This window comes from Bombus fervidus, chromosome 11 (assembly GCF_041682495.2).
Source record: "Bombus fervidus isolate BK054 chromosome 11, iyBomFerv1, whole genome shotgun sequence".
Taxonomy (NCBI): domain Eukaryota; kingdom Metazoa; phylum Arthropoda; class Insecta; order Hymenoptera; family Apidae; genus Bombus; species Bombus fervidus.
The window spans coordinates 5,980,414-6,008,226 of NC_091527.1; the positions used below are offsets into that span (position 1 = coordinate 5,980,414).

The 27,813-nt window shown below is 38.3% G+C and overlaps 1 protein-coding gene across 6 annotated transcripts in view; it reads right to left on the minus strand.

Annotated features, from left to right (window-relative positions):
- Positions 1 to 27,813, minus strand: part of LOC139992385 (uncharacterized) — a 110,989-nt gene that overhangs the window by 12,062 nt on the left and 71,114 nt on the right. For 4 of the 6 annotated variants that reach the window (XM_072013174.1, XM_072013172.1, XM_072013178.1 and 1 more), the window contains 2 exons: positions 7,786 to 8,141; positions 1,610 to 1,819 (listed from right to left, as the gene is read on the minus strand). In XM_072013174.1, coding sequence (XP_071869275.1) covers positions 1,610 to 1,819; positions 7,786 to 8,091 — 516 coding nt within the window. In that variant the 5' untranslated portion in view covers positions 8,092 to 8,141. Of the gene's footprint in view, positions 1 to 1,609; positions 1,820 to 7,785; positions 8,142 to 8,380; positions 8,456 to 13,292; positions 13,313 to 27,813 lie in introns of those variants that run through there. The other 2 variants (XM_072013177.1, XM_072013176.1) reach the window with 2 other exon arrangements.

Genomic DNA, 27,813 nt, shown 5'->3' on the forward strand with positions numbered 1-27,813 from the left:
AAAATAGGAATTTTTACGGATTCATGCGAAGATGACCCGATTGATCGTTCTAGGGTGAAACGAAGAAGCACCCAACATTTTTACAAAATATAGTTATATACAATGAGATTTGAAGATATTAGGTTGTCCGAAAAGTGTTTTTCTTCGCAGTAAAGAAGGAAGCAAGTGACAACATCTGTAATGTGGATTTCTGTGGTACAACATAAAGAAATTGAAGAAAGCTGTATAAAAGATTAACGATACATCGTTCAGAATTCGTAAGAATCGTTTAGAAACGCACGATTGTATTAGGTTGTCCGAAAAGTCTTCCTTTCGCAAACTTGTTTTTTACAATAGTGAAGCTTCATACAAACGTGAAACCAAGTCTGTGAAATGTCGCGGTGTTTATCTCAATTGAACAAAATGCATCGTAATTCGACAAAATAATATAAAACAAAAAACCTTGTGCGTCTATTATTTCCTCATAAAACGAAAGACACTTTTCGGACAAGGTAATACAAGTTTTCCGAAGCAGCGAATATTTACCTGTTAGGATAATTTCCAGTTATAGTTTGATATACTGTTAGATCGATATCGTTGGATCCTAAAAGTTTCATTTGTTTCCACAATTTTATTTCCCTTCGCTAATGTAATTACAAGTTAACGAAAACAAATCCAGCCACATAACTTGCCCACAGGTGACGATAAACAATATACCTATTCCAGATAAAGAGTCAGTCAGATATCTGGGCATGATTCTGGACAGAAGATTGACATGGAAACAACATATCTTAGATAAAACCAAACAACTGAAAGCAAAATTTAAAAAATTCTACTGGCTCATCGGTCGACGTTCCAACTTAAACACGCAAAGTAAAATTACACCATACAAAGCCATATTAAAACCTGTTTGAACCTACGGAATCGAACTATGGGGAACAGCAAGTAATTCCAACATAGAAATTCTCCAACGATTCCAATCGAAAACCTTAAGATCCCTAATAGATGCACCTTGGTACGTCACCAACGAAACGATACATCACGACCTCAAGATACCCACAGTCAAAGAAGAAATATCCAAATTCAGCAATAGACACAGCACAAGAGTTAACAACCACCAAAACCCTCTAATTACTCAACTACTCGACACGTCGGAACAGATCCGCAAGCTAAAAAGACATTACACCTTAGACCTCAGCACTAGATTCAAATAGAATCAAACATACCATAAACACTTATTAATCATGTCATAGTACCACGTCAGATAAATTTACTTAAAATCCTCTAACGAGAATTGATTGTAAAATAAACGCAAATTAAAAAAGAAAAAAAATGTAACTACGACTCAGACGTAATTCCGTTCGATCGGTTTTCAACGAGATCTTTCGTATTTGAAAAAAGAAGAACAATTACTGTTCGAAACGAAACGATTCGCACGGTTAGTGGAAAAAGTTAGCAAGTTGGCCAACAGGTTGCGAGATCCTACGATTAATTCTGATAGTGGCAGGCTAGTGGTACCTGTTGTTCGGCCAGGAGCTAGTTGAATCGTTGCCAATAGAACGCTTTCATCGTTAACGATAGGGCCTGGCAACGGTGCTCGGGAACTTTTGCTCGAATATAAGGAACTCACCTTTCCGTCTCTGTGCTTCAATTCCTCGTGCTTCTCCGGTACCACTTGCACGACGAACAGGTCCTTCGTTTCACTTACATCGTGCTTTGGCACCACTTTCACGCTTAAAACGCGTCTGCCCACATCCTTCTTCGTTGGGACGCCCATCAGAGTCGACGCCGCGTCGTCCCAATACAACCATCGTAGCAGCTTTCCGTTAGGGTCGAACAACTGTTTTTACAACATATAAAAATTGTTTAATACATTTGATTCTTTTTTAATCATTTGATATTAACATATTGTTGACCGGTCACGAGTTAACTCGTGTTTTCATGGCCAAACGTTGCTGACCAACCACGAGTAAACTCGTGATGCGCTTCTTTTTTCGCATCAGTATCGTTTTCTCAGAGATCATACAGTGCAATTGTTGGTCAGCATATCTCAAGCTGTGTAATTTGCTTATAAAACCTGCCAAGTTGCGTCCTTTGTCGTAAACAAAATTTCAACGATGATGGAACGTACTAATGAAGAATCTTTCAATGAATTTTATCTAATTGTCCGAGTGAAATATTAAAAGTTGAATAATAAATAAAATTTATGTTGAGAATTGTGGATCTTAATCGCGGGATTAAAAGTAAAGGAACAGTTTGATTATCCTTAGAATTTCTATCAAAATAGTTTCAGATTTATTTAACACTTTGACTGCCACGTGGGTCATTCGTGACCGGAGCGCGTGAACTTCTTACAATTGTAAAAATTGTATGAAAATTGACAGTTAGGGCATTTTGAATATAACCGATAAATAAAAGATACTTTGAAACAAAAAGTGCACCATTGAACGATTAAACATTTTTATTAGAACATCAATTAAAAAAAAAAGAGAACAAATCTTGCATTTAACGGTGCACTGTGTTTGCATCCATATCTTTGAGGGCTAATCTACGAATATTATTATAAACACACCTTAGAAAATAATCGTAAATGCTGCTTTATAATCGTATAATCGAAGTTAGAAATGTGAACATACCTTACTATTATATATAGAATGAGCAAATACCGTTTGCTAATATTTTCTACACGCTTCAACAATATATTCTGCACGTTTTGCTTACGACGAAATAACAAATGCGAATGGTTTGTTGAAATAAACGAAGCCTCGTTATAATACGTCGCTATCAACTGTTACCAAGGCGCTACGGTGGTGATCACCAATAAGATAAACGGTCCATTGGGGAAGAATGTTGTTTTACATCGTCAATTTATTATTATTTTGCCATTATATGCTTTGAATAATAAAAATACTCCCGTGGCGTCCCGAGCGAAACGTGTGATTTCGGCGTGGCAGTCAAAGTGTTAAACGATTGGATGACATAGAAATCGATCGTATTTCTTTAGATGGATAAGAAAACGTGCTTCAACTGTGAAACAATCGAATATCCCAGTGAAATCGACTGCGTTGAAGGATAATTCGATTTTCCCATAATCGTGTTACCACGGTGGTCACCCGTGATCACCAATAAGAAAAACGGTCGATTGGGGAAGAATATTGTCTATCATCAATTTATTATTATTTTACCATTATATGCTTTGAATAATAAAAATATTCCCGTGGCGTCCCGAGTGAAACGTGTGATTGCGGCGTGGCAGTCAAAGTGTTAATGTGATTTACAGGATCTTCGTCGATATACATTTGCACGCGTCTCAACACTCTCTTTGTCTCACCATCTTCTATACCACACTAATAACGGAACAGTTGCATTTATCTATTTTTCGAGACGCTGTGCACACGCATTCTTCCATACACTCATACTCACATACGTGTGTCACTACTATGCGGCTAATCTAGTCTAGCACACAAGATTACACATATCTCAATAATTTATTAAAGTTTATTTATATTGTTTTACTTCCATATCCAATTACGAAATAATAGCCGGTGACGTGAGATAAATTCTCAGTAAAATTGCCGATCGACAATGTGATAAATAAAACATGTTATTTAATACCAAAACTACCAGAGTAATCGAAATGATCAAGTCGTGGTTTTTTATAGAAATTTTATGGATTTGCAGAGGTGCATTTTTTTGCTTATTGTAAGTTTGTTGCCCAATCGATGACCTTTCATGGCCCCGCGTCAATTCCACTGTCAGATACAAGTAATTATCGTAGTAGCGAACGCGTGAATAGAATTGTGTAAGTTGATAGTTGGTAATCTGTGTCTCTCTGGCAAAAGAAAATTAGATGTGTTTAGTTGAGTTTGGTTTCAGGTCAGTCACTCCATCGTCCGTATCCGAATGTCCAATTTCACTTAAGCGTTTCACAGGCATTTAACATCTGGTCAGATTTTTGCTTGCGTGATAATTATAGTAAACGTCGATTAACAGACTCGAGAACAGAGTAAATGATTCTATCTTTCTACCTCTCGCGCTAAAAGCAACTCACATATTGCTTTCGTAATTGTGTGTAAAGCAAGCAAAAGAAATATAATTGCGTAACGTATGCAAATTCCAGGGGTCGGCGAGTGAAAATCGCTGGCGAAAGAACCAGTCAGAAGAGAAAATCCGGAGGACGAAAATCCGTACGATGAAAAATACGCATTTAGATTTCTCAATCAAATGAAATAAATCGCACGAACATAAAAAATTGGCGAATTTATATCGGCTGTGACTGTAGTCTCGCGAAATTTCATCGTCGTCGCCGCAAATAACGTGCGAACAAAAACAAAGAGGAGTCGCAGATGTGGTTTTTATTTTCGTCGATGCCATTGGATATTCTTTCTTTGAAACGCGTGGGTATGTTCATCGGTCGAGGGTCGTTGCTCGTTCGATTTTATCGCACGAATAAAATGCCTATCGACGGCCTACTAAACGAAAGAGAAGATATGGCTGACGTGCGGTGCTGGCGATTACATTTGGATTATCGAATTTTCATTTCACTATCGTCGCTATCGTTTCGAAACACGAATAGTTCGTGCAGCAAAACCGCATATCGATTGCTGCTTAATAAATTTGTTCTCGATTATTTTATGTTTTTTTAAAAACAAAAAAATAGTGATAAATTCTTCTGACCGATTCCATAGGCGATAAATCTGTAAGCATTTGGTCGAATAAATTTGTTGCAAGTCTAAAACGCTTCGAAAATTCAGTTAGAATTGCGTAGAATGTACTCGAGTGGCGGTTCGACCCTCGTTCAAGAACATAAAATGCTAATGTAGGATCTGGTTTCCTGGCGATGAATGCCGTACCTTGCGAATTTCTAACCGTGTTATCGGCAAATTGAATCAGGAATATAGATACCTAGGGGCGTTAGCATGGCCGACAAAAGGAAGCGAAGGAAAGACACGGGAAGCTACGTACGGCAGGATGACGGTATGAAATTTGGCGACAATCCAGAATTTGCCCGAAACGGAACCCTGGAATTCCTGGCTCCTTCCCGTTTGACAAATTAAGACGCGTTCGACTATTTGTTGCACCAACGTTGTGGGTCAAACTAAGAAATACTTGAAGTTACGTTAACGTGATGAGATCGCTATGATTCTATAGAATCCAAAAGTTGCGAAAAATTCGGTTAAAATTCCACTGTTTCAGGAAACGTAGCCGTGAAAAATTTCTCAAGGCGAAATTTATTATCATCGATATCCACGTAATATCTTGAATTTTAGTTAACGATCCGAGAATATTGAAAGAACGACATTATTATTTCATTAGCTTGAAAAACAATTTTGTAAAGAAATTTCCAAAATAAAGTTAAATTACTATGGTTATGGCTGTAACATTAATTTCAAGTTAATAATAAATTCGAGTATAATTAGAAAAGTAATTGCAAGTGTTTTGTTGATAATTATTTCTCTTTCATCGTTACTATCTTTCGTTGAATAATTTCTTTTACCATTTTCTTCTTTTTTTTACCTACTTGTTACGTAGATGTTTATCTACAAGAAGGTAAGAGAAAATTTTCCTGGATCTGCATCAAAAATTCTCGTAAATCATGCTCGTGACAGGGGCTTATTACTTGAACCTGTGTTTCGTAGAATATAGTTTGCTGCCCACGTGTGCTTCTGATTTGCGAAAACAACACTGAAGAAACACAAGCATTACACGCCACCCACATCTGTTGCAGCATCACCGGGCATGATGTCACTGTTTGATATCCTCGTTTAATAGTGCACTTCGCTTGAAATGGGTCACGATAAATTAAACCACGATACCAACCACAATAAACCGAAGATAGTGCGCAAACTTTTTAACCGTGGCTTCTAAGTAAAACAACAAACAATATACTTTCAACTTTTCGACAGACAAATCCGGGCGAATTTATGCTACCAGGAAAATCAACGTGACCTACTCCAAGACAAAACTCCTCTCTGGTGACCAAAGTCACGTACGAGAAAAGTATTTTAAATACGAGTAAAGAGATTGGAAAAAGAAAGAATCAGTTCACGATCATTGGCAAACAGCCAGAATTAAGACACTTTGTCGGCGGGGTACTTTTCGCTAAACGCAAAATGACTCGTAAATAACAAAGATTAAATACGTCGCTGTGGTAATTCCTATGGTGCATTAGATTTATGTGTCTATTGGTAAAGGTCAGAGTATTTTTAACGTTTGTAAATATAACGTTGGCGAAGGAAAGAAAGTTTGAAAAGTATCGCTTTTACTGCATTTCGTGGAAATTATATCTGACGAAAGTAAGGAACAGATGATGCACATCTCGAGGTAAATGAATATTTCCAACGTGGTGGAAAGTATTTTTCACCGCGTACGATTTAATCGTGTATCGCAACAATGAAGAAATTGGTCGTCGGCAAAGAAACAAAGGCAAACCCCAGCACAAATGACACGACTATCTTGCAAGCAAAATAAATAAAATACTGACAACATTAATGGTAAAAGGTATAGCAAAAAGACAAACGTACTGGCTAACTAGTCGCAGATTTAAACTCAACGCGGAAAATGAACTGAGGACAATTGTAAAACCAATATGAGAAATATTGGTTGCAATGAATCGCATAAAGAAACTGGAGTCACTTTAATCACTTTAGTCACAAGTACTGAGAGCAGTCGTTCTGTCTCGTGTTATCTGAGAAACTCGCACTGACGCAAACATGTAAAAATTCCAACGGTCTAAGAGGAAACAAGTAGATATGGAAAGAAAGCACGAAGAAAAACTCCTAACATTTTTTAACGAGTTAGCGGCGGAATCGTACACACTCTCCACTGCAAGAAAGCTGAAAAAGGAACATGCTAGCGATTTGTCAGCCTAAAAAGAAAAAAGCAAAATCCATTTTAAGGGGGTGTCCTCAATTAGAAAGTACTGAAATAGCGTCTTTTTGTGATTTTTTTTCAGAAGGGAAAGAAAGAAATGAAGTTATTGAATTTTGAGGTATGGTTTTATATATATTTAACGAATACAACAAAAATTTGTTTAAAGTAAAAAAGAAATTATAACAGGTTTCTAAGCCTATTTCATGGGTTGCAGTTTTCAATCGGTTTTCTTCTCGATGAACTAAAAAAGGGCAGAAAATAGTGTGAAATAAAAAATTTTGGCGGCTTTAGAGAAAAATGTGTTTTATAAAAAGAAAAAATAAACTTTGAGGTGCTATAACAATTATTTTAATAAACTTTTTGACGAACTTTTTTAGTTCATCGAGAAGAAAAATATATAATAATTTAATCCTTTTTTGGTTTTTTGTTTCGGTCAAGAATTGTTTTTTTTTACATTAAAACAATTTTTTTTGTATTCATTAAATATATAAAAAACCATACCTCAAAATTCAATAACTTCATTTCTTTCTTACCTTTCTAAAAAAAAATCACAAAAAGATGCTGTTTTAGAACATTCTAATTCAGGACACCCCCTTAAGACTCTTAAAGACGGCAACCCCTGGGTTACGTAGATCAACCTGGCGCCTAAGAATTTTCCTAATCTCGATTGGACAAATTGCAAAGTTATAATAAACAAATAAATAAATGAAAATAGAACTTGACGATACAAAAGTTATTAACACTCGTATGCGTACGAAATTACCAATTTGAAACTCTACTTCTGTTGAATACTTCAACGTGATTATTTCGCATCTGGTGTTTCCCATAGATAACAACGATTAGAATTACCAACGTAATTAATAAGGACAGCAGCTGGTGTCCCAACTATCGAAATATTGAAATTTAAAGCAGATATAAATCGAGATTTCTCACCTCGTAGTAGTCTTCAGGGCCGCTGAAAGCTTCCTTGTGGACTTTAAGCTTGAGCACATGTCCAACTGGCACGACAACGTGAGGAACGTTGTGCACCTTGTCAAATTGATGCCTTTTTGCGTCATGGAAGTACTTTGGCTCGTACCAGCTAGTCCTGTGCTCGTCTAATCGACGATTGATAACCGCGGCTGCGGTGCTGGTCGTCTCTTCGCCGACGTCGTCGAACACCAGGTCATCCTCCTGCAGGGTGAGGCCCAGCACCGCGGGCAGCAGAAGGAAACACGCGAGGACGTAAGGATTCTTCATCTTGCGGGGCAGATCTCCTCGATCGTTGCTATCATATCATGCTGAAGTACCTGCAATCAGATAGAAGAGCATTGTTATTATAAATTAGAATTTTTTACAGCGAATTTTACAGCATAAAATAGCGTTCAAATGTCCGACACGACAAGATGAAGAGAAAGCGTGTGATGAGAAACAAGGACGATTTAAAATGACTAAGATTATCTAATAAACTTGGATAATCTTTCAACAACTTTTATATATATATATATATAGAAGATATCGAATTGCTTTTCGATAATTGAGCGTTTACATTATTGCGTAATCACTATTGACATTTTGCTCTTTATCTCACTGACTCGCGTAGACTAGCGAGTACACAGAAAGCTAACTGGAAACTGATAAAAAGGCGAAATCAACGGGAATAGCTGAGCTCGTTCAATGAACACCCCCACTATAATGAAGTAAAAATAGTTATGATAACAGCGGCTTCATATGATGTTTAGAATCACGTACGAACTATGTGACGGCACGTTCCACGTTCGATTGCTCATTAAATACTGTCACGCGTTGTTAGATCATAGAGAAACAGATTCGTGTTCATCACGCAACGTGCCTTATCGGAAACAATCAGTCATATATTCAGAAACAATCAGTCATATATTCATCTAGCAAAAATTTATACCACCATACTACTAGAATTATTCATCTATTTATCTATTTTATTATACAGGCGAACTCGTTGTGGTAAAGGCCAGGCATTGAAAGGGGGTCAGAAATTATAAAGAGACAAACTATAAATCGAAGCGCGATCGAATGGAACAAAATTATTATAAAATCTGGTATAAGAAATATTTTCGCAGCTCTAATGTTAACTTTTGTTGTACCTTCGTCAACATCTTAGAGAATGAAGATTCGGGCCAGTTTTGTGATATTTCCGGTAAAAAGTATTTTTGAAACATACAAACTGTCCACATTTACTCCGTTAGAACTATGAACCACTCAATTCAGATAGTCGAAAAACCCACCAAATCTATAAATGATACAGTGATATAAGATTCAGGTTTGAAATTAAAGGAATTTGATGCTTCGATGCTGCGAAAGGTTTGAAATTAATCCAGCTAAGGAAATTTCCAACGCCGATAAGAAGCACGAAACAATGCACGTTCGATCGATCGCCATTTCACGCGCTAATCGTCTGAGGATCGATGAAAATTAACCATCAACGATCGAAGCCTGTATTTCTCAGCTCGTAAGTCGCTGGCTTCTCTCTTTTTCATTGGTCCAGTTTCGTCGCTCGTTCCATGGGTATTTAACGAAAGGAACAATGGAACGTTTTCGTGAACGAGACCGAATGCATTCAGTAGCCGACCAATGATAGTCAATAAAGGCTTTCATTGCATTTTTATTTCCTCTTATTGCTCGGTCTGTCGAGGACCGTGCCATTAATTGGCCGAGCCGGACAATGAGGACCTCACAGTTAAGTCGACGCTGCTCCATGTTTTCAGCGGTAAATACACGCCGTCTGCCATCGCTGTGATCCTTTTTATTCCCACAAATTCTCAACAATTTCTACCACGTAGAAAATTTCTCACGAATGCTGCGTTGCGAACGATTGATCGGTCTGTTAACTCGATGGATGCAAACGAGGTATATTGGATTCGTTGATAAAGCGTCACTGGTTCTAACATAAATTGCAAATTAGATTGAACCGAACTTTCGATGATAGTTTTATTAATTTACGCTAATGTTTTCTAAATTTTTAATATTATTTAATATTAAAATTTAATATCACGATCCGTTGGTAGACTTTCGCCAATGAAATTACATTGTGTAACATTTTCCCGCAAGTTTTTTGGAACCATAAACTACGATGCAACTGACGCTAGCATGGGATACTATTAAAATTTAACTCTTCCGCTACATTCTCCGGAATTGAAGATTTCGTGCAACTGGAAAAACTTACGTTCAGAAGAAAGTCACAGAATTATTTATAGAAGATGTAATGCTCTTAGCGAATGATTACTTGATGTTTTAGAGTCTATACGTATATCCTTTCTAACACGAGATTAATATTTTTAATGATTCACGATCGATATATAGTCTGTCATGATATGAACACGAAATGAAATTGAACAATATCTCGATACACTTCGCAGCCAAATGTGATCCTCCTGATACCAAAGGCACGTAGAACTGTGACACACGTTGCACTTTCCGTAACTGATACCCTGACCCGTTTGCGATGCACTTCTGACCCTCGTTACTTTATTGTAGTAAAGGCGATAGCGCGATTCATGCCGGTTTCCAACAATGAAGCATTGTGAAACAGCCATGACCCGGCCGCCTTCCGGATAAGCCGTATCATTGTCATTCAACGACTTAAAAAATAAATCATACGACATCGATAACCCACATCCCATTTAACGAGCGCATAAATCAAGTACCCTTAATTGCTAATCGTTATCGAACCAATTAGCTTCGACAAATTAGGTTCAAACGTTTACTCCATCGTTATATTCGTATTTGAAGATCCGTTTTATTTTTGTGAATATAATAAGAAAAATAAATACGGCTTAAGCGAAGATTTGCTCGTCCGTTAAATATTCTAAAAGATACTTGATATTTCTGCAGCTTATGCACATTGTATGCAATTTTTCCACTTTCTAAATAAATTACAAATCTTCTTGTCGTATCTCATCACTTAGTTGCCAACCCAATAGATCCTGACGGAATGATAATGTCGATATTTAAAAGTGATCAGAAAACGCGACCAGAATCGATAGACCACCGATTTAGCGACTTCGCGTGATAAATAAAACATGGCACACCTGTGGCGAGCGTCTATGGGGAAATTGCGAGATTAATCGCGTACAAATCGTCCATTTCGTTTTCCAAATTCGGAAACAGCGTTCATTCGTATCAGCAGGTCGGAAACGCGCTAACGATCCATCGAAACAGACAAAAACGGTTGTATCGACTGGCATAAATTACACGTCTTTACCGGCGCGCGCTAGAATCCCGAATAGGATTTCGCTTTTAAACGACCGTATAAATCGAGTTCGTCGCGTTAATCGAAAGGAGGGCGACGCGTTTTACTGGCTGCTTCTAGGAAACATCGAAGACGGCCAACAGTATCAGAAGACTGTGTCGTAGGTGGAGACAATCGAGTTTGCGTCCGGATTTACATACGTCGCCGGGAACTTTTGTAACGCTGTGGTTGTAGTGTCTGCAACAACTGTGCAGTCTATAAGCGACCAACGCGTATTGAGAGTAGCGTAACGCTACAGTGTTCGACTTTGGAGGAATCTGAAAGAAACGATGTCTTGGAAAACGTTCATCTTTCACCTTGATATCTTTGACGAGCTTTTATTGTTCGTCAATGTTCGAGTTCGATGGCTGAAGTGGTCGAGTATTTGAAATTATATAATAGTACAAGAAGAGAACCTTTGAAATACTATAATATGATACAAGAAGAGAGTATGATCGTGCCAGATATTAGGTTGTCGGAAAAGTATCTTTCTTTTACAAACATGTCGTTTACAATGATGTATCTTTGTACAAACATGAAACCTAATCTGTCGAACGTTGTGATCTTTATTTTGATAGGACAAAATCGATCATATGTAATTCGATAAAATAATATAAAACGGAAAATGTTCTGTATTATAAAACGAAAGAAACTTTTCGGACGACCTAATACTTCGATCTTGAAGGAAGAAATTTTATATAGAGAAGAGCGCGTGTGCAAACTGGTTGGACGATGGCTGTGAAGCTAGTTTTTGAGTAAATTTTATCTACGTCGAGCTACGAACGACAGTTTGAAACACTCGAAGAACGTGAGAAGTTTCATATTGTGCTGACTTGTTCTACTGAAGCTTAGATTTATAAATCAGGATACACATTATATAAGAACTTTTAAATACAAGACACTGGGGTCATGAACATTCTAAAATCCTGCGATGAGTGGATGTACTGAAAAAATCGGCCCACTTATTGCTTAAATTATTAATTATTGCTTAAATTAAACAACCACTGTAAATAAAATTAACAGAATGAAAAACAACCCTTTATATATTGTAATGTATAAGGTTTAAGATTAGGTCGTCCGAAAAGTTTCTTTCGTTTTGTAAGAAAATAATGGACGCACATTTTCCGTTTTATATTATTTTATCGAATTACGTATGATGCATTTTGTTCTATCAAAATAAAGATCACAACGTTAGACAGATTAGAAAAGACGCGTCTGTAAAAGAAAGATACTTCTCGGACAACCTTATATATATATATATATGTCGGGTTGGCGTTGGCACTTTGGTTTGGGGCGTGTAAAGAATCTGCGCTTGGGTCGCTCATCGTCGTTGTACAATCGATGATATCGTTTATTGTCACAAATACAGGATCAACTACTGGACTCAACACTCGAACGATAATGACAATGATCATGGGGTCGGTATAATAGCGAATCCACGGCCCACGGGGTAACTGATCTACTTCGCTTCAAGATCTCACTCGCACTTCACTTACTCCTCGTGACACCTGTCCCTCGATTTACTCTGTACTGCTCACACACTAGGTCTCTGGCTAGTAAGACTCCAAGCAAGAGTCACCCCTCGCTATCGAGCAAAGCTATATAAGGTGTCCTCACGGCACCAGGTCATCGGATTATTCGGAGACAATCCCATAACGGGCGACAGGTATACGGGCTGATGGAACAAAGGCCACCTGCCAATTGTGTACGATGCGTCACACACTCTGGCGACCATCCGTATGTCGCTAACTAAGGGACCGTTAGGTCGTTTATTGCCAAATATCGGTCGATTCATTAACGGCGGGCTATGCAATTCCACGTCTCCGTTAGGTGGAACATTCATCCTGTGACCGTGGCTACGCTCGGCGACCGGTCGTCGCCTCGAACCCAAGCTCATTGTCTCAAGTTTCGAATAACTGTGTTTGTGTTATTTCATAATCGCTACAGTATTCGGGCTTTTCCGAGTGATTCTAACGGGGGTCCCGTTGTCCTTTCATCTCCGACATATATATAGAATTATTTATTCAGAAAAATTAGAAATTAAGATTTCCAATGATTTCTATCCAATATGATAAATTAATTGATAGATGGATCTATTTACAGTGGATTAAACAGGAAACGATGGTTATTTAACGTGAACTAAATACGTAATGTGCTATAACTAAGACAATTAAATGGATAATTCACAACTCACAACTAATAGTTTACAACTCATAACAACTCGGCAACTCTCTCTCCATTCAACTCTCGACTCCTCGCAACTCGACTCTCAACTAACGACTCCTCACAACTCGACTCTTAGTTAACGACTGCCGATTAATTCGTCTCTGTCCCTTAAGCATCTCTTTGTCTTTTCTCATACCCCCACCACGTACGTATTCCGTAACCGATAACGTGCACCTTCTTTCGCGCAAATATTCGACTGAAGGACCGACGACACATTGATGGGCCGTTTGGCCCATTGAAGTTTCCCGACCCTTTAGACCTGCCGGCACTTAGCATTTCTCGCAACATTGTTTATGGTTCACCCGATATATTTTAGACAATCTGCCTACGATACTATAATACATATCCGTTTGAGTAGCAAGTTTAGATTTTGTGTGGAAAAGTGCCAGTACATTTGAACGCTACGGACGACTGATGGTATTTTGTATTTCACTGTTATCTTCTCAATAATTTTTATTCAATAAAACTTGAAATATTTATAAACTAATAGTACGTATATATAATAATATAGATGTATTTCGTAAAAATAACAAATACGAAGAGCGAATATGAAATATTGTGTTGCTTGTTTCTCTTCGCAATCCATTAAGACTATCGCGCTGTTCGCGATTTTTCGACCCTGTTTTTTCAAAGATCCCTGGGACTCAAACGGTTAAATAATTATATTTTTATCCAATATTAAAACTCTCTCTCTCCCTCTCGTACGCACATAAGCTGACTTTTTCTAAAAATACTGCAACAGTGTACCGATGTAAAAATAATGCTATAATTCCTATCTATAGCGGAGACACGGGCTTCGTTGTAATTATTAATTAAATACAAAGTGTGGCACAAAAGTGGCGGTGGTTAATCAAGGAAGGATATTACCAGACCAAAGGGAAATATTTATGAAGTTAATTCGTGCCACTCGAACGAGAAAAGTGGAAGCGTAGCCAGTTGTATCCGAGGCGAAGAACGTTGTGCACAGGATTCGAGGTATTGTCAGCGAGCTGCTTATTTCAGAACGCGATTCACTTTGATTCACCGACGACAAGAACGTCGTGGAGTATGATGCCATTGAATGCGCCATTGTTCTGGCTCAAAGGTTACGCGGATTGATCGAACAACGCGGCTGGTTGCTGTGTAAAGCAAGCAAACCAATGGGAAATGAGTCGTACGAGACTCGCTAGAGGAAAACTGGCAAACGTGATTGGGGGTAATTCCGATAATTAACACGTATTGGAGAATTCTATCTTCTACTTCCAAACCAGAAATCTATATCCCTTCGTGTATTGTGTAAACATTCGCATAATCCTCTTTCGTTGGGAATTTAACGAAAGCAATTTGCAAATTTATAGCCAATTCAATTACAGATATCTCGAGGTATCGTTGTGTAACTAGAGAGAAGAATATTCCACGAAATATCACCGATTTATACGTTACAGCGCGTAAATTAACTTCAACTCAATTTGATTCGGAGTTGAACACATTGCAGCGTGTGAATGAGAAAAGATATGGGAAATGACGATCGTTCAAAATTTCTAGCGCTATGAGCCTCAAGTGGTTCCACAAATGGCGCTGCAAAATAAATGAAAATACATCCAGTCATATAACCTTCACGCTGCGAAGACAATCCTGCCCACAGGTGACTATAAATAATATTCCAATTCCAAACAAAGATTCAGTCAGATATCTGGGCATGATTCTGGACAGAAGAAACGACACATTGTAGATAAATCCAAACAACTTATATCAAAATTTAAAAAATTCTACTGGCTCACTGGCAGATGTTCCAACTTAAGCGTAAAATAAAGCCATATTAAAACCTGTTTGGACCTATGGGATCCAACTATGGGGAACAGCGAGTAATTCCAGCATAGAAACTCTTCAACGATTCCAATCAAAAGCTCTAAAATCCTTAATAGATGTACCATGGTATGTTACCAAGGAAACAATACATCGCGACCTTAAGATACCTACAGTTAAAGAAGAAATATCCAAATTCAGTAATAGATATAACGTAAGAGCTAACAACCACCAAAACCCATTAGTTACTCAATTACTTGATACGACAGATCAGATCCGCAGGCTAAAAAGTGCCATTACCCTGTGGCACGCACGAGCATCCTCAAGTATTTACGAGTTTCTAACCGTTTCTAACATTTTTTTTTTACTTGGAAGAATTTTACAATTAATTCCCATTGAGAACTATAAGTAAATTATTCTGGCGTGGCACTATAACTCGAATAATAAATAAGTGATTATCGTATGTTAGACTCTAGCTAAATCTAATGTTTAAATCTAATTATTCACGTTATAGTGCCACGCCAGAATAATTTACTTATAATTCTCAATGAAAATTGATTGTAAAATTCTTCCAAATAAAAAAAAAAAAAAAAAATGTTAGAAACGGTTAGAAACTCGTAAATACTTGAGGATGCTCGTGCGTGCCACAGGATAGTATTATAATGAGGGATAACACTTGAGGGTACCATAAATTAGGCTCTTCATGGTATTATACTACATCGTAGCCTAGGGGAATCGACAACTTCGTGACCGTAGTATCGGATACCGGATCATTGATATATGCAATTATAGGAAACTTATTATAACATTTATCGAACGGAACAAGTCGTTATTTAGCTTCTAGGGTCATTTCGTTATTGAAAATTCGTAAAAATATTTAAAATTCCCCGTGTTCTTTATCTTTCAAGTATTACACGCAAAGAAAACGACAAAACTTCGATTTTCCTGGATTTCACAATTATAAATAAAAGATATTACGTAAAGAGCGCATAGATATTTTATTTATAAGAGTCCTCGACCTTTCTCTGCAGTCTCGCGAACATGTCAACGTTTTAATATGCTCGAGCCACGATCTAAAGTCACTCACAGTTCCCCCGCAGTTTCGTAGCTAGTTGAATACCGGTTCGTTCCACCGTGAAGAGAAAAAAAAAAAAAAAAAAAGAAAGAAAGGTCGCGGTACATAGTCAGAAAGGAATAGAGACCTCGTATCGTCGATCGGACTCGCATAGCTCGCGTGTCAAGCACCTCGCGTTGCCGTTTCGCAAACAAGAGCTTTATCGACGCGTGTTTGCGCCGCGCCAGGTGCAGCCGTGCCGGTGCACGCGTGCAAAATCGGCCAACAACAGTCAGACGTCCGACAGAGAGCGAGGGCGCCGAGCGGAAGTGCGCCAAGGCTGACTGCAGTCGATGCCCTAGTCGCGATTCCTAGTCGCGATTCCCAGTCTTTTACGATACAAGCAACATGTGAGCATATGTGTAATTCTACAATAATCGACCATGTTCCTTTGCTTTTCTCTCGAGTCGAGTCGAAAACGAGAGACGATTTGCTAAAATGTTATTAAGGTTTGATCGGTTATTAAACGTTTGAGTTTTTCGACGAAACGTGATATTTTGCGGGCAGATTGAAATAAGACTGATGATAGAAAGTGGAGAAGATCGAAAGGTTTCCAGATTGCAGGTTTCTTTTTGTCGGTTTTCTTAAGTGACTTTTTTCATCGATGCGAAGCAAGTACAAATATATGCGTAAGTTTGCAAATGTAATTTTCTGAAACGTAATTCCTTCGTGCAATGGATATAGAAAATGTTCAGTGATAATAATCGCTCGTTTAATTCCGAGAATGATTACAACTATTAGTTGGTGTTAAATTTTCTTTTTGGCTAAGCTCATTGGATATTAGAATCTGGCAAAATCTGTAATCGCTTTGACTTTAGTTTTCGAATCTCCGCTAATATTTTAGTTTATCCTTTATTCATTTACCTGTGTACTTCTTAAATGAACTTTATTGCGCTTGATACCAAACTCTCACAACTCAGCCACTTTGTTCCTCTTCGATAGGCAATGCTCAAAGGGAAATGGAAGATTTCAACTTCAGTCTATCGACGGTTGCAAAAAGACTAACGATTTACTCGACGGTCGTGTCACTTTAATACCTGCGGTAAACTTGAGTCAGCCTGTTTTTCGGTGTCCACAATGAGATTACGCAGGTGTGACTAACCTTCGCTAGACTAACAGTAAGTCTAAAGGTGTAAGGAGATTTTTCAACCTTCGACACGTCAATGCTGTTGTTAACGTTTCACTTCGTTCGCGGTGGTTGAAAAAACGTTTGTCAAATACTAATTATTGAGATATGTATAATTTTGTGTGCTAAACTAGATTGACGGTGTAGTAGTGACACACGTATGTGAATCGTCCTGTGCGTCTCGAAAAACAGATGAATGTAATTGTTCCGTTGGCAGTGTGGTATGGAATACCTATTCCAGATAAAGAGTCAGTCAGATATCTGGGCATGACTCTGGACAGAAGATTGACATGGAAACAACATATCTTAGATAAAACCAAACAACTGAAAGCAAAATTTAAAACATTCTACTGGCTCATCGGTCGACATTCCAACTTAAACACGCAAAGTAAAATTACACCATACAAAGCCATATTAAAACCTGTTTGGACCTACGGAATCGAACTATGGGGAACAGCAAGTAATTCCAACATAGAAATTCTCCAACGATTCCAATCGAAAACCTTAAGATCCCTAATAGATGCACCTTGGTACGTCACCAACGAAACGATACATCACGACCTCAAGATACCCACAGTCAAAGAAGAAATATCCAAATTCAGCAATAGACACAGCACAAGAGTTAACAACCACCAAAACCCTCTAATTACTCAACTACTCGACACGTCGGAACAGATCCGCAGGCTAAAAAGACATTACACCTTAGACGTCAGCACTAGATTCAAATAGAATCAAACATACCATAAACACTTATTAATCATGTCATAGTACCACGTCAGATAAATTTACTGAAAATTCTCTAACCAAAATTGATTGTAAAATAAACGCAAATTAAAAAAAAAAAAAATAAAAAAAGTGTGGTATGGAAGATTCTATTTCTTTTTTTTTATTTGGGAGAATTTTACAATCAATTCTCATTGAGAATTACAAGTAAATTATTCTGGCATGGTACTGTAACTTGGATAATAATTGTTTGATTCTAGAGTATGGAAGATGGTGAGACAAAGAGAGTACTGTGACGCGTGCAAATGTATATCAACGAAGATGCTGGAAATCGTTTATTAAATAAATCTAAAACTATTTTAATATGAATTCTAAGTGTAACCTTAGTGTTCCTTTACTTTGATTTCGGCAAGTAAGTTGCACAATTCTTAACACTAATTAACAAATGGAAATCAGCTGCACGCTCCAACATATCCTTCTTCTTATCAGAATGAAATTTTCGGTAGAAATATTGGCATGGTAACTAAGTGGTTGCGGATTTTGTGAAAATCCACTTAGTTGCCAACCTAATGTTAATCGCGAGAAGGAAACGTTCTCGGATAAATTATGTGATAAAATCCTCGATGAAGGTAATAAAATAATGAAACAGTGAATATATCGATGGAAATCTTTCGTTCTCGCCATTTTTTCCTCATTTCTCTCCTTCTTTTGTTCCAGATAAAGCGATAAATCGGTCCCCGTAGAAGGGCGGAATTTCAAACTCTGTCCATTCTTCGTGTGAAATATTAATGACAACCGTAACTCGATTCTTTCAAAGCCTTAACTCGGATATGGCTATCGTTCTTTCAAAAGGACAATTGCAAGATAACTTTATTACATTTCCGATTTTTCCAGCGCTCTTCGCGTTGTTCCATACCCACTGGATGTCCATTCTTTTACCATCGATTTATCAGCGGACATTTTATAGGAAGCAAGAAGTTACAAAATTAACTTACCATTCTATCGCGTTAAAAAACTAAATTCTTCGCGAACCACTCGAAACAAAGAAAGCTACTTGTTCGTAAATATATGCAAAAATATGTATCGTTGATGAAAACTGGAATTACCACTGTTCTATAAAGGAAGGAAAAATTTGTTAGAAAAATCTGCTTAATATTCTATTACCTGGAGAATCTATCGAAATAAAACACATTATCATCATTTTCTTACTATAACAAATTCAACGGAAGATTCGCTGTACGTACGGCTGAGAAGCGATGTCAAATTTCTGGCCATTTTACGAAAGTTAAGACAAAAGTGAGAGAGCAAGGCGTCGATTCATAGTTAATCATTACGAGGACGCTTCTGCCGGCTAAAAAAGTTAGCAGATTTTTTTACGCGGCGCATACGAATGGTTTTCCCTGCGTATGCAAATCACCTACGGCGTATTATGCCTGCATGCAAATGCCTCATTTGCATTGCAATTATCGAACGATATGTAGGGCACACCGTGATAATAAAGACACGAAGGGAGATCACTTGGGGGAAATTGCATTTCCGCCGCGAGCCGCCTCCAAATTGCGGCCGCGTGATCGTGCCCCGTCGAAATTCCAATTAAACGCGAAGGCATTTCTGTCGTTCGCGTCGCTTTTCGTCCGCCGTTTCAGACGCGTATTCGAAACACACCCGAACATTGGTTTCGTAGAATGGAACATGATTAGCGCGACCTGTATTAGCGTAATGACGACGAAAAGGAAGACGGGGAAGAAAGTTTATGAACGTCGAACAGAGAATGTAATTTCAGTAGAGAAAAATTGCTTGGCTTTTGAGAGAAGTAGAACGAATACCACCGAGAACGTTGCCAGGTTTAAATGGAAAACTCAGAGTCTTGAACAAACGTCGCGAGGAAACGCCAGTCTTCAAGTGGTCACTGGAGTTTGATTACGTTTGGATGGAGTTGCTCGTTGCACGAAGATTCTCGGAAGAACCGAGCAGCCACTTGCGCGTAGCGCGCTTGCACACTGGTAGCATCACGAAAATAGTGACTCGTTTAAGAAATTTCTGGTTTGTTATATTTACAGTTACTCAGAAAGTCTTACGAACGTGATATCTTCTTAATGAAATAAGGTCCAGCGCAATAACGTATATACGTAGTGATAAGCGTGAAGCAGCGATAAAAGGGGTTTTAGCGTATATTATTGGTATAAAATACGCTAACTCTACAACGAAAATTTGTAACACGTTGCTGGGATAAAAGTAGCCTTTCTACGCCATGGAATGTACAAAGATTTTTATAGACGTCTGTATATTCTTTATATCAGATGTTTGATTATGTACGGATAGAGATCGAATAAAAACACAAACACCTTACGCGAACACACATTTTCTGAGATAAGCATTGACCATAGCGATTCACGATACGAACTATCGACAAACTGCGCTAATTGACGACTGGACAAAATTGACGATGTTGCGAGTGCTATTTTTTAAATTTGGCCTTTGTTATTATTTATATCATCTTACGGTAAATATACTGACAAGTAATTTGTCTTGGCAGGATTTAAAATCGATTCTTATTGTCCACTTATGTATCAAAAGTGAGAAATTGACAGAAGTCGAAATTGGCAAGAGTAGTTGTTGATAAAATCCATCTCTCGGTCAAGACAACCATCAGCTGTAGAAATAGTCGGACAGTAATGATCCTAAGCAACTGATACAAAATTAAGCAGTTTTACTTTATCGTCAAGGTCCTTAATTGCTACAAAACATCTTTCAAATTGAGAAGTTGGACCAAGAAGAAGGAACGATCAGCGCCTATCACTAGTTCCCCATAAATACCGCCGTCACAGAACATAATTCACTTGCTATCATCCCATCGAACATAAAAACATCTCAACTTATTAGTCGCTCTTCATCTTATATTCTTCGAGAAAAAGTTGTTGCAATAAAGAGTATATTTTATTGAGATATGTATAATTTTACCTGCTAGAGACTAGGCTAGCTGCGTAGTAGTGATACTTGTGTGTGAATATCAGTATGTAGAAGAATGTGTGTGCGCAGAGTCTCGAAAACAAAGGAATGTAAACTGTTCGGTTGACAGTCTGGTATGGAAGAAGGTGAGACAAAGAAAGTGCTGAGACGCGTGCAAATGTGTATCGATGAATATCTTTGAAATCATTTATCAAATAAATATATAACTATTCTAGTATAAATTCTAAGTGTAAATTTAATGTTCCTATACTATTATTTCAGCTATTAAGGTCCAAAGTTCTCAACATATTTAAGTTGTAAAATCAGTTCAACCACCCTTATTATTTTAATCGAAATAGGGGATCGCCTGATCATCGCATCGTAACGAGAATTTACTGTGAACGCGTTTGCCGGCCGAGCATCGAGTTACGGTAAATTCCTGCAGCAATGAGAACCGCTGAGAAGCGGCAAAACGAAAGAGAAGATAAAAACTACACAACGCCGTGTCCATTTCTACGAAAATCTGGCTACACGCGGTCCAGCCGACTGGCAAATATTTGTCGAAAAATTTATGAAAATCTTGGCCGGGTCACGCAGACAGCGGGGCCGAACGCACACGTTTTCCTCCCAATCGTGTTACACGCGAGATAGTATCGATTGGAGGCGGTGTGTCGGCGTACGGGACCGATTAAAAGAGGCAAAAAGCGATTGCCGGACGGCGCGACGCGACGCGTCGCGACGCACTCCGCGCGACCCGTACACTCTCCGATCGAATCGATATTAAACGCGCGTTCTCTCTTCCTGCTCTCGCGTTATTAACCCTTTCACCTTTCCTTAGCGATAACCGTAGCCACTGGTTGTCGAGCATTTTTTTCGTGACTGTGATTAACGCTGAAACTCTAAATAATGACTGCGATTAACGACCAAAATTCGAGAATCTTGATACTTATATACAGAATGATTTGTACGAAATATCATGCGGGGAATTTGGAAGAGGAGTGGCGCTTAAATCTTTGATTTAAGATTTGTCTGTAATCGCAAAGAACTTGACGTTTGTATATGCAGAACGATTTCCGTGAATTAATTTGTGGAGAATTTAGAAGAAGAACGACGAGATCTCTTTGATTTAAGAAAACCGGAGCAAAAATTAAATTTCGAAAGGAAAATCCGTATGCTTTTTAGCCACAGTCAGAACCATAATGCTGCATGACTGCGCCGCTGTTTCGTAAATAAATGTATTATTTGCGAAGGATAAAAATAAAATACCGATGGATCGATTGGATGCCCGATAATTTGAACTATTGTGTTGGAAACTAAGTGATTGCGAATTTTGTCAATAGGTGGTATATATATAACAACAGTTACGCGTTTTCTATGAAACCAAAATATATTCTAACGCTTATGAACGAACATGTACAGCATAATACATAGGCAATTGAAATTTTCTGGCGAGATATTCGTGCAGACCCCGCTTACCTTTACCTTAATTTACAAAGCCTATCTTTACAAAGAGCAGCATAAAGAAGGGATTAGTTGGGACGTTCTTGACCGTTCACAGAGATCGACCGGCTCTTCCTGTGATCACGAGGCCACGAATTAGAATAGGTCGCTTGATATAATCTCGCTGGGAATCCGGAGCTTGTGTGCTCGGCCATCTATGCTCGCATCAGACGGCGGACTCGTGCGCCTCAACACGCTCGAATTACGATTTTCGTCGCCCGGTGTCGAGCTTTGTGTTTCCTGCCGAGAGCTGAACTCCCAAGCACAGGGTGAATGAACTTTAAACCTAACTTCGCCCGTAATTGCTACTCGAACCAAGTTTCGCTACTTCCTCTTTTATCAAGTTTTCCGTTATAACTTTATAACGCTGCTTTCGGCTTGTTTTAACGCAGTCGTGCAAAGAGGAAGATCGCTTGAGCGGGCTAATTTTTCAAATTTAAATTCCATCGTACAGATTGTGTCGAATTAAGATTATACGGAGACGAATAAATTAATACGCTACGAATGTCAGCGTACGAATTTCTTAGCATATTGGTAACTATTCTGCGTTGTATATTACATTTATTCATTGTCGCTATGAAACGTAAATTCACTTTGTAAAGTTCTGACGGCGTTTTACTCTCGTATCTTACGAACTTTCTTTTGCTCGCTATCGTATCTCGGCGGGAATGATCTGCCTCTGATTGGTTCACGATCCTGCGATTCTTCTCCGCGATGTGTCAGGAAGATCGTTCATAGCTGGTACATCTCCGATCCTCTTATCCTTTTATCACAAATATGACACTGACAGCGTATTGAAAAAGAAATACGAACGTACAACGAACAGAAGCCCAAAAAATACCATTGCTTCTTCATCCAGAGTTAAAAATAAATTCTGCTCGGGATATTTAAATAGTCGACGCGATCAATTTTGTCCCTGAACAAGAAATCCCGGAGAAACATCGACCTTGTGTATATACCCCGGCTATAAATTACTTGGACGAGGAAAAGGGGAGAAGAAAAAGCAGGGAACAGAGATGTTCTTGAAAGCAAACAAGCGCGAGCATACAGATGAAAGATCTAAATCGCGCTTTAGCGAAGAGAATGAAGACAGGAAAATCGTATGAGCAGGAACAGGCCATCGATTGTTCGGACAAGCAATAACTTCGCCTATTCACACCAGACGCGCGTAGTAGTCTCGTATTACGAAATTAGTCGCTGCAGTTGTGTCAGTTGTAAGCTCAGAGAGTCCCGTCAACGTCAAACGGAGCGTACGATCCATGCACATATAATTATTGCACGGAAGGACTCGATAAAAACGAGCTGCATGTCGTTTTTCAGCATTTCTCGAATGCCGTTTAAACCTTCTATTACGTGATCAATCGCGACGTTTGCTCGCCTACGCGATAAACTTGTACAAATCGCGTTACGACAACGATACATACGATAGCATTTTGATACAAATCGCTTTTACTTCGTTAATAAATAACCTTGGGATGTCGATGTGTACTCGTTTGTGCTGCACGGTAGTACTTGGCTTCTTCGACTTTCTCTTGTTGATCGATGGATTTTTGTAACAGAGATTTTTCTCATTAGTTCGTATCATTTTAGGATGCGTTTTAATTCGACGTTTTTGAAATTCTCGATGGTCTCCTCTGTTTCATTCTTTTTCGTTTCTCTGTTAAAAATTAGGCTTTTTTGTACTCTGGTTTCTCGTTGCTGTATCTCGCATTATTTTTATTCATTCGAATATATACACACCCCCCTTTTGATTCTTGTTTTATCTCTTCCTCATTGTCGGTAGTATACATTTTTCGAGATTTTCAACGAATATTCGTTTTTCTATCTTCCCTGTTTCTAGTTGAACTTTCTTGCTATGTGAATTTCAAACGACCGAGGCTCTTTGCCCGATGTGAAACTCCCTCACTTTTATCGAAATTTATTCTTCTGAAACGTCTATTAGGTGGAACACGATAATTCTAGCAATTCCTTTGGAATTTCTTCGAGTCTTAAAAAAGCGAGATTACTGCAAATTGAGTTTGCGCTTATACGAGTAATTAGAAGTTGAAAATATCGGGAGAAATACAAAGAAAATTTTTCCACACCAAGTAGAGATCGAACTGGCCACCTCAGACTTGAAATCAGGTGTGCTAATCACTCAGCCAACAACACCTTACGTTTGAAAACAACTTGTATTATAATATATCGAGCTTCAAAATTCATTGATCTTTCTCAAAGCTCGCGTTTTCATTCTGTAGAAGATTTTCTATATTAGATTCCTTCAATATCGAATTCTCGCCAGCAGACCCAAAAGATCCACGATGGTCTCCACGGAGTCTCATTGATCCGAGCTTAACCCTGTCGTATCTCACGTTGCCAACTATCGACCACGGTTTCCGCCTCTATGTCGCGGGGGCGTATTAAATTCCTCGGCGAGTTGAAGCGCAATTTACGCTGCGAGAAACATTATATCAGACGTTTCAATTATCTGTTTGACTTTCGCGTTCTAATCTCGAGGGCGCGATAAGCGTCTGGCCGTGTTGATTCAAGCGTAATCGCAGTGAAAAACGTTGACATTGTACCTGTCTAAGGAAACGCCGCAGGTGCTCCGCCAACGACTGCGTGAATGCCACGTAACGACCCGATAAATACTGTCGTTAACCTTATTCCGGATTCAGCAGCGACTTACTCCGCTGATCAACGCTGATTCAACTTGATTTATCTCGCGCGTGACGAATACACTCGCTTTGTCGCTGAAGCTGGCAAAAAGTCACACTTGCGATCTTTCCAAATGTCACGCACTAACCACGCATTATAATTCTCAACAGTGGGCATTCATGCGTGTGGTTCATGAGAGCACGTGAACACATTTACCGCGGAAAATTCTTTCGAACCTATTGGGTTGGCAACTAAGTGACTGCGGATTTTGTCATTAGGTGGTATTGACAAAATCCGCAATCACCTAGTTGCCAAGCCAATATTATTGCATGTGTTATACAAATTATTTGTATTACGTCAGTGAAATTTCGAACCGATCTGCAAATGTGTGTATCGTATGCATTATGTAAAATACATTGAAATTTCATTAAGCCTGTAACGAGACGCGACTATCGCGATTGTGTTGGTAAAATTTAAATGCAATTTCGATACGTGTAGGGAAGTTACGAGATCTCGTTGAATAATGAATAATTGATCGTTTAAATATTTACTACTGAACTATTTATAATATGATATTTACTACTAAAGCATCTACGAAGAATATGCTTGCAGCAAATTGTGTAACATTTATACAGATTTTCGGATTCGTTTCAAATCTGTGCAATGTAATCGCGACAGTCGCGCCTTGTTATAGGAAATTGCAAATTTACGTAATAAATTCGTGAAAGCTTTCTATCGGTGCTCGAATACTTTCGTCGACGATTGTACAATGAAACTTAAAATACTGCGCGAAAGAATCGCAAAAGGTGAAATGAGATTTGATGAGAATATTTATGACCGTTGGGGCGAGAATTATTTTTGAAATTTTCAAGCCACGGCCTCGACCGAAATCTTTAAAAGAGTCGGCGATCTCGCGGTCTAAATTTAAAGCCACTCCCTGAACCGACTTTGCTGCAGATCCACTCGAACGAATTGCTTCCGGATACTCCGAATCGGCAAAGGAACCATCGCGTTCCGGTTCACTGGAATATTATGTCGGCGGGCAAACGTACGACTGTATCGACGATTTTTCAACCGTTACAGAAGCAAAACAACGATTTCCAGTGATACCAGCTTTTTCGAAGCTTTACGACAATTTAACGATAAATAAAAAAAGGAAAAAGAATGACGAGGCCATATTTGAAAATTGTAAAAGCTCGCAGAGACTCGAAAATATTTTATAGTGTCATCGTTGTACGAGTTCCACGGAATACGTATACAGCTTCACCACTACACACTGTGTATGAAACAGTACGGAAGTTTTTAGCTATTAGCTATCTGTTCGCCCAAAAAAATACAAAAGAGAAAGAAAAAAATTTTGCGACCGTCAGATTGGAAAACCATAACTAACACGTACGCTTACGAAACGATTCAAAGGAATATCCAGGTCTCGATATGCGTATTTTCGGGCAACCTGACGCCGTTTGGCTATTGATCGTCGTCTGAAACTCGCAGCAACTTCCCTCCGAGCGAGGCGCACCGAAATTAGTTAAATTCATCGTCCTCTTCGTAACGAGAGCAAGAGGAAGAAAGCCAATTTTTTGTCTCGTTAAACAAAAACTGGGAATAATAGCGAATACGCCATGGTTCGTAACCAAGGTATTAATAATGCACTAAAGAAATATTTACAGTAATTACGAAACAGGTCGAAACGGTAGTCAGTGGCATGCTATTGTATTTGTTGTAGCTTTTAGGCAACGAAAAATGGTATGTGGCGCAGTATTTGGAGATAAATAAAAGGGATAACGAGAGATATATTTATTATGCTACTGTAGTTATTTGTAAGTTCAGTGTTAGTCTTAATGTTTATAAGCTACATATGTAAAACTGTTGAATTTTTAAGCCATCAAACTGAAGTAGATACAATACGATAGAAACAGTATCCGACAAGATCGAAAATTTCATGTGTCTCGTTAATTGGAATGTAAATAAATTGTTTCGTAAATCGGAATTCGAAATTTATGAATTTCGTAAATTCCAAAGCAGAGAAAAGTGACGATGTTAATTATAAATAGTATTTTTATGATAATACCCTGTGACTTGTGAATATTTATGATATGATTTTGTGGTAATAAGCTTACGAAAGCTAATGAATAGCGAATAAGCTTACCAAAGTAACGAAATAGTCGAAGTTATCAAAGGGGTTGATTAGCTTGACTTTCGACGGACTCGATTAAAATACGATAAAATACTCGTCATCGTAATCGACGCTAAAATGTTTGTTTCTCGTTATCACGTAACAGATGACAAACAAACGTGGGCTATTTTAAAAAATAAACAGAAAAACGTAACACGGTGTTACGAATTTGTTTTCTTCCTTTCTTTTTTTTTTTTTTTGCTTCTCTTTTAATCAATCTCGTTCATTTTGATCGATTGGCTACTCGTTCGTGCAAATCGATTTTTCATCCCACACGTATGCGTGCTGAAAATAATTCCTTCCAACAGGACGGCAAACAAAAATTGTTACATAACCGTCTGTTGTTCCACTATTTCCTTTTTGCAAAATATTTTTGTCTTCCGCGGCAATGATTCCGACGATGGAACGTCTCATCTTTTATGTTAAATTTAATTGCTTTGTAACACTACTTTCTAATAATGTTATAATAAAAAGTAGAA